Source organism: Dendrobates tinctorius, unplaced genomic scaffold (assembly GCF_039654945.1).
Source record: "Dendrobates tinctorius isolate UK_male_01 unplaced genomic scaffold, ASM3965494v1 ptg000612l, whole genome shotgun sequence".
Lineage (NCBI taxonomy): Eukaryota > Metazoa > Chordata > Amphibia > Anura > Dendrobatidae > Dendrobates > Dendrobates tinctorius.
The window spans coordinates 92,904-107,987 of NW_027362267.1; the positions used below are offsets into that span (position 1 = coordinate 92,904).

General features: G+C 54.7%; 1 protein-coding gene across 1 annotated transcript in view; it reads left to right on the plus strand.

Moving 5' to 3' along the window:
- The first annotated feature begins 9,642 nt into the window (after window positions 1-9,642).
- Window positions 9,643-15,084, plus strand: part of COMMD9 (COMM domain containing 9) — a 40,669-nt gene continuing 35,227 nt past the window's right edge. Inside the window, exon 1 of the mRNA XM_073565250.1 lies at window positions 9,643-9,809. Within this exon, the coding sequence (XP_073421351.1) occupies window positions 9,696-9,809 (114 nt within the window). The 5' untranslated portion in view covers window positions 9,643-9,695. The remainder of the gene's footprint in view (window positions 9,810-15,084) is intronic.

Sequence of the window (15,084 nt, forward strand, 5' to 3'; positions counted from 1 at the left end):
CCCTGCCAGACGTAGGGGCCGCTGCCTTGTACGTGCCAGGGGCATGGGGGGAAGCGAATGACTGGAAGGAGATGAATCAGTGATTTCTCCAGGAGAGGCAGATGTTTCCTCATCTCCTGTCACATTCACCTCTTCGCTCTGACACGTTCTTCCTATGGGGGGCTCATATCATATATCTGATGCTACAACCTCCTTCTCCGGCCCCCTTTCTATAGGATTTCCGTTTTTTTGTCACCAAATGGCTTAATGGCCCCGTAACGATCAGTTCTGCAGCTTCCGAATACACTCTCCGTTTCAATTCGTTCAATATTTCTAAGATCTAAGCTTATCGTCAGTGAATAAAAAAACATGCTGGGAGTTTTAGTTCTACATCAGCTAGGAAGCTATGGGCAGCGTTCATCCGGCATATGTAGAAAGGGAGGCAATGGGGTCTGCAGAGCTAAATGAAGACCTTGATGGGGCTCCATAAATTCTGCAACATCAAAAACTCAACAACACATAGCCTAAAAATTCAATGTTTCAACCGCAATATGTGAAGTTCCGCACTCAGCGGGCGCAGCCTAAAAAAAAAAAGCATTTAATCCCTACCGAGGTGGTAGACTATTTCCTTTTCAATATGTAATGCACAATAGAAACAGAATTTGTATAAAATTATCAGTAACAAAATTAGATGTGAATAATAAAATTAATCAATATTTTTGCTATATCATTGCAACAAAGTTGCATTATATTTTTTCAATGTGTTTTGCTGCCACCCAGTGGATAAACTTGCTCCTTACACTTACGCTTTTTGACATACGGTAAATTTAAAAGAAAAACGTACATGGGAATTATGGATGGGCGTATGGCGCCTGGAAATGCGTAAATAATCTGTATTTTAAGCCGCTTAGAATTGATCATGCAAAGAAGAAATTACAGAGGAAGAGCCGCAGCTGCAGGTAGCAGGCGGCGCTCAGTGCTCACGTCCAGCGGTCACAGGTCACTGGCACGGATGGTGGAGGAGTCCTGACAATCATATCGCATCACCCCTGAAATCTACCGATGTTTGCGGTGAATCTTTGGGAAGGGCTACCTCTCCGTACAATGTGGCTAGTATGAAAAACAGCATAATCTTTATGTTCTGAAGCAAATGCTCTTGTTGTTCACCAGTTATAAAGAAAATGGTTAAGCTCTGCCCCCTGATTATAAAGGATTCTCACACTGTGCCCCCTGGATAAAATAAATCTCTACATTGTCCTCCCTTATTATAAGAAAGGCTCACACAGACTGACTAGGGAAAATAATTATGTCAGACCTCAGAAAAGATTTAAAAAATAGAAAAAAATGGAACCACAGACCGCCACGGACTCTTTCAGCGTTTCTTCTCTTCATTACCGGACTCTGAAAGTTTCATGATGCACTGCTGAACTGACACTGGCTCTGCCCCGACGTACTCTGCTGTCAGTGGCTCTGCCCCGACGTACTCTGCTGTCAGTGGCTCCTCACCCCTGTGCTCTGCTGTCAGTGGCTCCTCACCCCTGTGCTCTGCTGTCAGTGGCTCTGCCCCTCTGTATTCTGCTGTCAGAGGCTCTGCCCCTCCGTACTCTGCTGTCAGTGGCTCTGCCCCTCTGTACTCTGCTGTCAGTGGCTCTCCCCCTCTGTACTCTGCTGTCAGTGGCTCTTCCCCTCCGTACTCTGCTGTCAGTGGCTCTGCCCCTCTGTACTCTGCTGTCAGTGGCTCTGCCCCTCTGTACTCTGCTGTCAGTGGCTCTTCCCCTCAGTACTCTGCTGTCAGTGGCTCTGCCCCTCTGTACTCTGCTGTCAGTGGCTCTGCCCCTCCGTACTCTGCTGTCAGTGGCTCTGCCCTTCTGTACTCTGCTGTCAGTGGCTCTGCCCCTCCGTACTCTGCTGTCAGTGGCTCTGCCCCTCTGTACTCTGCTGTCAGTGGCTCTGCCCCTCCGTACTCTGCAGTCAGTGGCTCTGCCCCTCTGTACTCTGCTGTCAGTGGCTCTGCCCCTCTGTACTCTGCTGACAGTGGCTCTGCCCCTCTGTACTCTGCTGTCAGTGGTTCTGCACCTCTGTACTCTGCTGTCAGTTCTCTACCCCTCTGTATTATGCTGACAGTGGCTCTGCCCTTCTGTACTCTGCTGTCAGTGGCTCTGCACCTCTGTACTCTACTGTCAGTGGCTCTGCCCCTCTGTATTCTGCTGTCAGTGGCTCTGCCCCTCTATACTCTGCTGTCAGAGGCTCTGCCCCTCTATATTCTGCTGTCAGAGGCTCTGCCCTTCTGTACTCTGCTGTCAGTGGCTCTGACCCTCTATACTCTGCTGTCAGAGGCTCTGTCCCTCTGTATTCTGACAGTGGCTCTGCCCTTCTGTACTCTGCTGTCAGAGGCTCTGCCCCTCCGTACTCTGCTGTCAGTGTCTCTGCCCCTCCGTACTCTGCTGTCAGTGTCTCTGCCCCTCCGTACTCTGCTGTCAGTGGCTCTGCCCCCTGTACTCTGCTGACAGTGACTCTGCCCCTCTGTACTCTGCTGTCAGTGTCTCTGCCCCCTGTACTCTGCTGACAGTGTCTCTGCTCCTCCGTACTCTGCTGTCAGTGTCTCTGCCCCTCCGTACTCTGCTGTCAGTGGCTCTGCCCCTCCGTACTCTGCTGTCAGTGGCTCTGCCCCTCCGTACTCTGCTGTTAGTGTCTCTGCCCCTCCGTACTCTGCTGTCAGTGGCTCTGCCCCCTGTACTCTGCTGACAGTGACTCTGCCCCTCTGTACTCTGCTGACAGTGACTCTGCCCCTCTGTACTCTGCTGTCAGTGGCTCTGCCCCCTGTACTCTGCTGACAGTGACACTGCCCCTCCGTACTCTGCTGTCAGTGGCTCTGCCCCTCCGTACTCTGCTGTCAGTGTCTCTGCCCCTCCGTACTCTGCTGACAGTGACTCTGCCCCTCTGTACTCTGCTGACAGTGACTCTGCTCCTCTGTACTCTGCTGTCAGTGGCTCTGCTCCTCCGTACTCTGTTGTCAGTGGCTCTGCCCCTCTGTACTCTGCTGTCAGTGTCTCTGCCCCTCCGTACTCTGCTGTCAGTGGCTCTGCCCCTCCGTACTCTGCTGACAGTGACTCTGCCCCTCTGTACTCTGCTGTCAGTGTCTCTGCCCCTCCGTACTCTGCTGTCAGTGGCTCTGCCCCTCTGTACTCTGCTGTCAGTGGCTCTGCTCCTCCGTACTCTGCTGTCAGTGGCTCTGCCCCTCCGTACTCTGCTGTCAGTGTCTCTGCCCCTCCGTACTCTGCTGTCAGTGGCTCTGCCCCTCTGTACTCTGCTGTCAGTGGCTCTGCTCCTCCGTACTCTGCTGTCAGTGGCTCTGCCCCTCTGTACCCTGCTGTCAGTGTCTCTGCCCCTCCGTACTCTGCTGTCAGTGGCTCTGCCCCTCCGTACTCTGCTGTCAGTGTCTCTGCCCCTCCGTACTCTGCTGTCAGTGTCTCTGCCCCTCCGTACTCTGCTGTCAGTGGCTCTGCCCCCTGTACTCTGCTGACAGTGACTCTGCCCCTCTGTACTCTGCTGACAGTGACTCTGCCCCTCTGTACTCTGCTGTCAGTAGCTCTGCTCCTCCGTACTCTGCTGTCAGTGGCTCTGCCCCTCCGTACTCTGCTGTCAGTGTCTCTGCCCCTCCGTACTCTGCTGTCAGTGGCTCTGCCCCTCTGTACTCTGCTGTCAGTGGCTCTGCTCCTCCGTACTCTGCTGTCAGTGTCTCTGCCCCTCCGTACTCTGCTGTCAGTGGCTCTGCCCCTCCGTACTCTGCTGTCAGTGTCTCTGCCCCTCCGTACTCTGCTGTCAGTGGCTCTGCCCCTCCGTACTCTGCTGTCAGTGGCTCTGCCCCTCCGTACTCTGCTGTCAGTGGCTCTGCTCCTCCGTACTCTGCTGTCAGTGGCTCTGCCCCTCTGTACTCTGCTGTCAGTGTCTCTGCCCCTCCGTACTCTGCTGTCAGTGGCTCTGCCCCTCTGTACTCTGCTGTCAGTGTCTCTGCCCCTCCGTACTCTGCTGTCAGTGTCTCTTCCCCTCCGTACTCTGCTGTCAGTGGCTCTGCCCCTCTGTACTCTGCTGTCAGTGGCTCTGCTCCTCCGTACTCTGCTGTCAGTGTCTCTGCCCCTCCGTACTCTCCTGTCAGTGGCTCTGCCCCTCTGTACTCTGCTGTCAGTGGCTCTGCTCCTCCGTACTCTGCTGTCAGTGTCTCTGCCCCTCTGTATTCTGCTGTCAGTGTCTCTGCCCCTCTGTACTCTGCTGTCAGTGTCTCTGCCCCCTGTACTCTGCTGACAGTGGCTCTGCACCTCTGTACTCTGCTGTCAGTGGCTCTGCCCCTCTGTACTCTGCTGTCAGTGTCTCTGCCCCTCCGTACTCTGCGGTCAGTGGCTCTGCCCCCTGTACTCTGCCGACAGTGACTCTGCCCCTCTGTACTCTGCTGTCAGTGTCTCTGCCCCCTGTACTCTGCTGACAGTGGCTCTGCACCTCTGTACTCTGCTGTCAGTGGCTCTGCCCCTCTGTACTCTGCTGTCAGTGTCTCTGCCCCTCCGTACTCTGCTGTCAGTGTCTCTGCCCCTCCGTACTCTGCTGTCAGTGTCTCTGCCCCTCTGTACTCTGCTGTCAGTGGCTCTGCCCCCTGTACTCTGCTGACAGTGACTCTGCCCCTCCGTACTCTGCTGTCAGTGGCCCTGCCCCTCCTTATTCTGCTGTCAGTGGCTCTGCACCTCTGTACTCTGCTGTCAGTGGCTCTGCACCTCTGTACTCTGACAGTGGCTCTGCCTCTCTGTACTCTGCTGTCAGTGGCTCTGCCCCTCTGTACTCTGACAGTGGCTCTGCCTCTCTGTACTCTGCTGTCAGTGGCTCTGCCCTTCTGTACTCTGACAGTGGCTCTGCCCCTCTGTACTCTGCTGTCAGAGGCTCTGCCCTTCTGTACTCTGCTGTCAGAGGCTCTGCCCTTCTGTACTCTGCTGTCAGTAGCTCTGCCCTTCTGTACTCTGCTGACAGTGGCTCTGCCCTTCTGTACTCTGCTGACAGTGGCTCTGCCCTTCTGTACTCTGACAGTGGCTCTGCCCTTCTGTACTCTGCTGTCAGAGGCTCTGCCCTTCTATACTCTGCTGTTAGAGGCTCTGCCCTTCTGTACTCTGCTGTCAGTGGCTCTGCCCCTCTGTACTCTGCTGTCAGAGGCTCTGCCCTTCTGTACTCTGCTGTCAGTGGCTCTGCCCCTCTGTACTCTGCTGTCAGAAGCTCTGCCCTTCTGTACTCTGACAGTGGCTCTGCACCTCTGTACTCTGCTGTCAGTGGCTCTGCCCCTCTGTACTCTGCTGTCAGTGTCTCTGCCCCTCCGTACTCTGCTGTCAGTGTCTCTGCCCCTCTGTACTCTGCTGTCAGTGGCTCTGCCCCCTGTACTCTGCTGACAGTGACTCTGCCCCTCCGTACTCTGCTGTCAGTGGCCCTGCCCCTCCTTATTCTGCTGTCAGTGGCTCTGCATCTCTGTACTCTGCTGTCAGTGGCTCTGCACCTCTGTACTCTGACAGTGGCTCTGCATCTCTGTACTCTGCTGTCAGTGGCTCTGCCCCTCTGTACTCTGACAGTGGCTGTGCCTCTCTGTACTCTGCTGTCAGTGGCTCTGCCCTTCTGTACTCTGACAGTGGCTCTGCCCCTCTGTACTCTGCTGTCAGAGGCTCAGCCCTTCTGTACTCTGCTGTCAGAGGCTCTGCCCTTCTGTACTCTGCTGTCAGTAGCTCTGCCCTTCTGTACTCTGCTGACAGTGGCTCTGCCCTTCTGTACTCTGCTGACAGTGGCTCTGCCCTTCTGTACTCTGACAGTGGCTCTGCCCTTCTGTACTCTGCTGTCAGAGGCTCTGCCCTTCTATACTCTGCTGTTAGAGGCTCTGCCCTTCTGTACTCTGCTGTCAGTGGCTCTGTACCTCTGTACTCTGCTGTCAGAGGCTCTGCCCTTCTGTACTCTGCTGTCAGTGGCTCTGCCCCTCTGTACTCTGCTGTCAGAAGCTCTGCCCTTCTGTACTCTGACAGTGGCTCTGCCCCTCTGTACTCTGCTGTCAGAGGCTCTGCCCTTCTGTACTCTGCTGTCAGTGGCTCTGCCCCTCTGTACTCTGCTGTCAGAGGCTCTGCCCTTCTGTACTCTGCTGTCAGTGGCTCTGCTCCTCCGTACTCTGCTGTCAGAGGCTCTGTCCTTCTGTACTCTGCTGTCAGAGGCTCTGCCCCTCTATACTCTGCTGTCAGAGGCTCTGCCCTTCTGTACTCTGCTGTCAGTGGCTCTGCCCCTCTATACTCTGCTGTCAGAGGCTCTGCCCTTCTGTACTCTGCTGTCAGTGGCTCTGCCCCTCTATACTCTGCTGTCAGTGGCTCTGCCCCTCTATACTCTGCTGTCAGAGGCTCTGCCCCTCTATACTCTGCTGTCAGTGGCTCTGCCCTTCTGTACTCTGCTGTCAGTGGCTCTGCCCCTCTATACTCTGCTGTCAGTGGCTCTGCCCCTCTATACTCTGCTGTCAGAGGCTCTGCCCCTCTAGACTCTGCTGTCAGTGGCTCTGCCCCTCTATACTCTGCTGTCAGTGGCTCTGCCCCTCTATACTCTGCTGTCAGAGGCTCTGCCCCTCTATACTCTGCTGTTAGAGGCTCTGCCCATCTATACTCTGCTGTCAGTGGCTCTGCCCTTCTGTACTCTGCTGTCAGTGGCTCTGCCCCTCTGTACTCTGCTGTCAGTGGCTCTGCCCTTCTGTACTCTGCTGTCAGTGGCTCTGCGCCTCTATACTCTGCTGTCAGTGGCTCTGCTCCTCCGTACTCTGCTGTCAGTGGCTCTGCCCCTCTGTACTCTGCTGTCAGTGGCTCTGCCCCTCTGTACTCTGCTGGCAGTGGCTCTGCCCCTCTGTACTCTGCTGTCAGTGGCTCTGCCCCCTGTACTCTGCTGACAGTGACTCTGCCCCTCCGTACTCTGCTGTCAGTAGCTCTGCTCCTCCGTACTCTGCTGTCAGTGGCTCTGCCCTTCTGTACTCTGCTGACAGTGGCTCTGCCCCTCTGTACTCTGCTGGCAGTGGCTCTGCCCCTCTGTACTCTGCTGTCAGTGGCTCTGCCCCCTGTACTCTGCTGACAGTGACTCTGCCCCTCCCTACTCTGCTGTCAGTAGCTCTGCTCCTCCGTACTCTGCTGTCAGTGGCTCTGCCCTTCTGTACTCTGCTGACAGTGGCTCTGCCCCTCTGTACTCTGCTGTCAGTGGCTCTGCCCCTCCCTACTCTGCTGGCAGTGGCTCTGCGCCGCTATACTCTGCTGTCAGTGGCTCTGCTCCTCCGTACTCTGCTGTCAGTGGCTCTGCCCCTCTGTACTCTGCTGTCAGTGGCTCTGCCCCTCCGTACTCTGCTGGCAGTGGCTCTGCCCCTCTGTACTCTGCTGTCAGTGGCTCTGCCCCCTGTACTCTGCTGACAGTGACTCTGCCCCTCTGTACTCTGCTGTCAGTAGCTCTGCTCCTCCGTACTCTGCTGTCAGTGGCTCTGCCCTTCTGTACTCTGCTGACAGTGGCTCTGCCCCTCTGTACTCTGCTGTCAGTGGCTCTGCCCCTCCATACTCTGCTGTCAGTGGCTCTGCCCCTCTGTACTCTGCTGTCAGTGGCTCTGCCCTTCTGTACTCTGCTGTCAGTGGCTCTGCCCTTCTGTACTCTGCTGTCAGTGGCTCTGCCCCCTGTACTCTGCTGTCAGTGGCTCTGCCCCTCTGTACTCTGCTGTCAGTAGCTCTGCTCCTCCGTACTCTGCTGTCAGTGGTTCTGCCCTTCTGTACTCTGCTGACAGTGGCTCTGCCCCTCTGTACTCTGCTGTCAGTGGCTCTGCCCCTCTGTAATCTGCTGTCAGTGGCTCTGCCCCTCTGTACTCTGCTGTCAGTGGCTCTGCCCCTCTGTACTCTGCTGTCAGTAGCTCTGCTCCTCCGTACTCTGCTGTCAGTGGTTCTGCCCTTCTGTACTCTGCTGACAGTGGCTCTGCCCCTCTGTACTCTGCTGTCAGTGGCTCTGCCCCTCTGTAATCTGCTGTCAGTGGCTCTGCCCCTCTGTACTCTGCTGTCAGTGGCTCTGCCCCTCTGTATTCTGCTGTCAGTGTCTCTGCCCCTCTGTAATCTGCTGTCAGTGGCTCTGCCCCTCCGTACTCTGCTGGCAGTGGCTCTGCGCCTCTATACTCTGCTGTCAGTGGCTCTGCTCCTCCGTACTCTGCTGTCAGTGGCTCTGCCCCTCTGTACTCTGCTGTCAGTGGCTCTGCCCCTCTGTACTCTGCTGTCAGTGTCTCTGCCCCTCTATACTCTGCTGGCAGTGGCTCTGCCCCTCTGTACTCTGCTGTCAGTGTCTCTGCCCCTCTGTAATCTGCTGTCAGTGGCTCTGCCCCTCCGTACTCTGCTGGCAGTGGCTCTGCGCCTCTATACTCTGCTGTCAGTGGCTCTGCCCCCTGTACTCTGCTGACAGTGACTCTGCCCCTCCGTACTCTGCTGTCAGTAGCTCTGCTCCTCCGTACTCTGCTGTCAGTGGCTCTGCCCCTCCGTACTCTGCTGGCAGTGGCTCTGCCCCTCTGTACTCTGCTGTCAGTGGCTCTGCCCCCTGTACTCTGCTGACAGTGACTCTGCCCCTCCGTACTCTGCTGTCAGTAGCTCTGCTCCTCCGTACTCTGCTGTCAGTGGCTCTGCCCTTCTGTACTCTGCTGACAGTGGCTCTGCCCCTCTGTACTCTGCTGTCAGTGGCTCTGCCGCTCTGTACTCTGCTGTCAGTGGCCCAATTTGTTTTTGTTTTTTTTAAATCCATCACATGGTTACAGAGATGGGGCCTTTTCGTTTAGTGCAAAGTTGAATAATCTTTAAGGGGCGTGGCTAATTGTTCAAAACACCCTAAATATACGCCCCAGAGGAGCCTGTGAGCCACGCCCCTTTGTAAAGATGCTGAGAATGACACTTAATAAAAAGGTCCATATCTCTGGAACCGTATGGCCGATTACTCAGGGGAGCAGTGGGAATAAATAAAAACAGAAACTGGCCACTTGGGGTCTCTATAACTGTCACTTCAATGGCATAATGTTGAGGGGGCGTCCATTTCAGTAGACACTGGACCCCCTAGGAAGCACTTAGGCTTAGGGGTACTGACGTGTTGTCATGGCAGCTAGGGCCTACAGACGGGCTCCAGCTCCCCTGCAAAAAAAACAAGAACTCACACATCCCCAAAAAAGTTATGTCTTAAAAATCCAAAAGTGAACAATGGCTCTGAGGAAGAAGAGGAAAACACAGATCCATGGAGGAAAGCTACCACTACAGGGGAGAAAAAGGAGGCATGTAACCATAGCAACCAGCCTCCAGCACTGATGTAGGATGATCAAAGCTGATTGGTTGTTATAAACAAATAAGGGAGGAGTTTACTGAAGGAGCAAATAAACTCCACCAATCACATCACAGCTTATATGTAGTTAAAAGTCACTCAGTGATGTGATTGGATGATATAAACCAGCACTGATGTAGGGTGATCAAAGCTGATTGGTTGTTATAAACAAATAAGGGAGGAATTTACTGAAGGAGCAAATAAACTCCACCAATCACATCACAGCTTATATGTATGTAAAAGTCACGCAGTGATGTGATTGGATGATGTAAACCAGACAAGTGTTGCAGCTGCGCACTGCGCCCCTTCATAGACATAACGTAGAAACGAATGAGAAAACTACACATCCCAGAATGCTGGGCGGCCCGGACGCGCCTCGTCAGAGACACGTGATCAGAGGTCACATGACTGGAGTAATGGCCGGGTTGCCGGACTGGGTGTTTTCTAGCTTGCAGCTCTTGTTAAAGGTGAGAGACTCCCGGACGTCTGTGTAAACGAATGCGGCCTGTGCCTGTTACACGGGGACTACAAGTACCAGCATCTGGGGAGAGCCTGTTACACGGGGACTACAAGTACCAGCATCTGGGGAGAGCCTGTTACATGGGGACTACAAGTACCAGCGCGGGGGGAGAGCCTGTTACATGGGGACTACAAGTACCAGCATCTGGGGAGAGCCTGTTACATGGGGACTACAAGTACCAGCGCGGGGGGAGAGCCTGTTACATGGGGACTACAAGTACCAGCATGTGGGGAGAGCCTGTTACATGGGGGCTACAAGTACCAGCATCTGGGGAGAGCCTGTTACATGGGGACTACAAGTACCAGCATCTGGGGAGAGCCTGTTACATGGGGACTACAAGTACCAGCATCTGGGGAGAGCCTGTTACATGGGGGCTACAAGTACCAGCATCTGGGGAGAGCCTGTTACATGGGGACTACAAGTACCAGCATCTGGGGAGAGCCTGTTACACGGGGGCTACAAGTACCAGCGCGGGGAGAGCCTGTTACATGGGGGCTACAAGTACCAGCATCTGGGGAGAGCCTGTTACATGGGGACTACAAGTACCAGCATCTGGGGAGAGCCTGTTACATGGGGGCTACAAGTACCAGCATCTGGGGAGAGCCTGTTACATGGGGACTACAAGTACCAGCATCTGGGGAGAGCCTGTTACATGGGGACTACAAGTACCAGCATGTGGGGAGAGCCTGTTACATGGGGGCTACAAGTACCAGCATCTGGGGAGAGCCTGTTACATGGGGGCTACAAGTACCAGCATCTGGGGAGAGCCTGTTACACGGGGACTACAAGTACCAGCATCTGGGGAGAGCCTGTTACATGGGGACTACAAGTACCAGCATGTGGGGAGAGCCTGTTACATGGGGGCTACAAGTACCAGCATCTGGGGAGAGCCTGTTACATGGGGACTACAAGTACCAGCATCTGGGGAGAGCCTGTTACACGGGGGCTACAAGTACCAGCGCGGGGAGAGCCTGTTACATGGGGGCTACAAGTACCAGCATCTGGGGAGAGCCTGTTACATGGGGACTACAAGTACCAGCATCTGGGGAGAGCCTGTTACATGGGGACTACAAGTACCAGCATCTGGGGAGAGCCTGTTACATGGGGACTACAAGTACCAGCATGTGGGGAGAGCCTGCTACATGGGGACTACAAGTACCAGCATGTGGGGAGAGCCTGTTACATGGGGACTACAAGTACCAGCGTGCGGGGGGAGAGCCTGTTACATGGGGACTACAAGTACCAGCGCGGGGGGAGAGCCTGTTACATGGGGACTACAAGTACCAGCGCGCGGGGAAAGCCTGTTACATGGGGACTACAAGTACCAGCATGTGGGGAGAGCCTGTTACATGGGGGCTACAAGTACCAGCATCTGGGGAGAGCCTGTTACATGGGGACTACAAGTACCAGCATGTGGGGAGAGCCTGCTACATGGGGACTACAAGTACCAGCATGTGGGGAGAGCCTGTTACATGGGGACTACAAGTACCAGCGCGGGGGGAGAGCCTGTTACATGGGGACTACAAGTACCAGCATCTGGGGAGAGCCTGTTACATGGGGACTACAAGTACCAGCATCTGGGGAGAGCCTGTTACATGGGGACTACAAGTACCAGCATCTGGGGAGAGCCTGTTACATGGGGACTACAAGTACCAGCATCTGGGGAGAGCCTGTTACATGGGGACTACAAGTACCAGCATCTGGGGAGAGCCTGTTACATGGGGACTACAAGTACCAGCATCTGGGGAGAGCCTGTTACATGGGGACTACAAGTACCAGCATCTGGGGAGAGCCTGTTACATGGGGACTACAAGTACCAGCATCTGGGGAGAGCCTGTTACATGGGGACTACAAGTACCAGCATCTGGGGAGAGCCTTTTACATGGGGACTACAAGTACCAACGCGCGGGGAGAGCCTGTTACATGGGGACTACAAGTACCAGCGCGGGGGGAGAGCCTGTTACATGGGGACTACAAGTACCAACATCTGGGGAGAGCCTTTTACATGGGGGCTACAAGTACCAGCATGTGGGGAGAGCCTGTTACATGGGGGCTACAAGTACCAGCATCTGGGGAGAGCCTGTTACATGGGGACTACAAGTACCAGCATCTGGGGAGAGCCTTTTACATGGGGACTACAAGTACCAGCATCTGGGGAGAGCCTTTTACATGGGGACTACAAGTACCAGCGCGCGGGGAGAGCCTGTTACATGGGGACTACAAGTACCAGCATCTGGGGAGAGCCTTTTACACGGGGACTACAAGTACCAGCATGTGGGGAGAGCCTGTTACATGGGGGCTACAAGTACCAGCATCTGGGGAGAGCCTGTTACATGGGGACTACAAGTACCAGCATCTGGGGAGAGCCTTTTACATGGGGACTACAAGTACCAGCATCTGGGGAGAGCCTTTTACATGGGGACTACAAGTACCAGCGCGCGGGGAGAGCCTGTTACATGGGGACTACAAGTACCAGCATCTGGGGAGAGCCTGTTACATGGGGACTACAAGTACCAGCATCTGGGGAGAGCCTGTTACATGGGGACTACAAGTACCAGCGCGGGGGGAGAGCCTGTTACATGGGGGCTACAAGTACCAGCATCTGGGGAGAGCCTGTTACATGGGGACTACAAGTACCAGCATCTGGGGAGAGCCTGTTACATGGGGACTACAAGTACCAGCATCTGGGGAGAGCCTGTTACATGGGGACTACAAGTACCAGCATCTGGGGAGAGCCTGTTACATGGGGACTACAAGTACCAGCGCGCGGGGAAAGCCTGTTACATGGGGACTACAAGTACCAGCATCAGGGGAGAGCCTTTTACACGGGGACTACAAGTACCAGCATCTGGGGAGAGCCTGTTACATGGGGGCTACAAGTACCAGCGCGGGGGGAGAGCCTGTTACATGGGGACTACAAGTACCAGCATGTGGGGAGAGTCTGTTACATGGGGACTACAAGTACCAGCGTGCGGGGAGAGCCTGTTACATGGGGATTACAAGTACCAGCATCTGGGGAGAGCCTGTTACATGGAGACTACAAGTACCGGCATGTGGGGAGAGCCTGTTACATGGGGACTACAAGTACCAGCATCTGGGGAGAGCCTGTTACATGGGGACTACAAGTACCAGCATCTGGGGAGAGCCTGTTACATGGAGACTACAAGTACCAGCATCTGGGGAGAGCCTGTTACATGGGGGCTACAAGTACCAGCATCTGGGGAGAGCCTGTTACATGGGGGCTACAAGTACCAGCATGTGGGGAGAGCCTGTTACATGGGGACTACAAGTACCAGCATCTGGGGAGAGCCTGTTACATGGGGACTACAAGTACCAGCGCGCGGGGAAAGCCTGTTACATGGGGACTACAAGTACCAGCATCAGGGGAGAGCCTTTTACACGGGGACTACAAGTACCAGCATCTGGGGAGAGCCTGTTACATGGGGGCTACAAGTACCAGCGCGGGGGGAGAGCCTGTTACATGGGGACTACAAGTACCAGCATGTGGGGAGAGTCTGTTACATGGGGACTACAAGTACCAGCATGTGGGGAGAGTCTGTTACATGGGGACTACAAGTACCAGCTCGTCTGCGGTCACAGCACTTCTCCACTTCAGTATCGATCTGATGGAAAAGCGAAGTGCACGGCGGCTGCCAGTGTCGAGGCCGGGCCTAGTCTCTGCGGGAGGACGGGGGGTCCATAGCTGTGCCCAGCAGTGGGTACTCTGCTCCTCTGCAGGAGAATAGGGGGTGAAGGGTATAACGTAAGCTACCTAGTAGTCCTATGGAACTAACCAGTTCCTCAAGGACGCCGGCCTGTGTGGAAGAGCTGAGGGTTTGTTACAGTTGTTTGCAGCATCTCTCCTGATGGTGTATTCCAGGGATTAGGCAGGAGGGCGATGTTTCCTGACTCCCCGGCCGGGGGGCAGATCCTTGTGCCAGTCTCGGCAGCTGCTCCTTTATATCAGGACCTGACTATATATATATAATGTGTCCAGGAAGCGCTCTGCTCCGGTCACCATCCGCTCTGCTCTCCGGGGGGTCTCAGGTGCCCCGCGACACTTCCTAAAATACTGATATAAACAGGGTCACATTCATGGCCTAAGACGGCCGATAGCGGGGAGTAATAGCAGCCTTCACCGCATGACACCCCACCGCTGCTGCTACTCATCCTCTGCTCTCGCTGCTGGTTGTTCTGCTCTTAATTTATAATTATTGATTCGTTGCTATAAAGGAAATTCGCTCCACGACAATAACGGGCAGCACGGTGTCCACCAAGGACAACATCTGCAAGGAGTTTGTATGTTCTCCCCGTGTTTGCGTGGGTTTCCTCCGGGTACTCCGGTTTCCTCCCACACTCCAAAGACATACTGATAGGGAATTTAGATTGTGAGCCCCATCGGGGACAGTGATGAAAATGTGTGCAAACTGTAAAGCGCTGCGGAATATGTTAGCGCTATATAAAAATAAAGATTATTATTATTATTATTACCAGCGTGCGGGGAGAGCCTGTTACATGGGGATTACAAGTACCAGCATCTGGGGAGAGCCTGTTACATGGGGACTACAAGTACCAGCATCTGGGGAGAGCCTGTTACATGGAGACTACAAGTACCGGCATGTGGGGAGAGCCTGTTACATGGGGACTACAAGTACCAGCATCTGGGGAGAGCCTGTTACATGGGGACTACAAGTACCAGCATCTGGGGAGAGCCTGTTACATGGAGACTACAAGTACCAGCATCTGGGGAGAGCCTGTTACATGGGGGCTACAAGTACCAGCATCTGGGGAGAGCCTGTTACATGGGGACTACAAGTACCAGCGCGGGGGGAGAGCCTGTTACATGGGGACTACAAGTACCAGCATGTGGGGAGAGTCTGTTACATGGGGACTACAAGTACCAGCGTGCGGGGAGAGCCTGTTACATGGGGACTACAAGTACCAGCATCTGGGGAGAGCCTGTTACATGGGGACTACAAGTACCAGCATCTGGGGAGAGCCTGTTACATGGGGACTACAAGTACCAGCATCTGGGGAGAGCCTGTTACATGGGGACTACAAGTACCAGCATCTGGGGAGAGCCTGTTACATGGGGACTACAAGTACCAGCATCTGGGGAGAGCCTGTTACATGGAGACTACAAGTACCAGCATCTGGGGAGAGCCTGTTACATGGGGACTACAAGTACCAGCATCTGGGGAGAGCCTGTTACATGGGGGCTA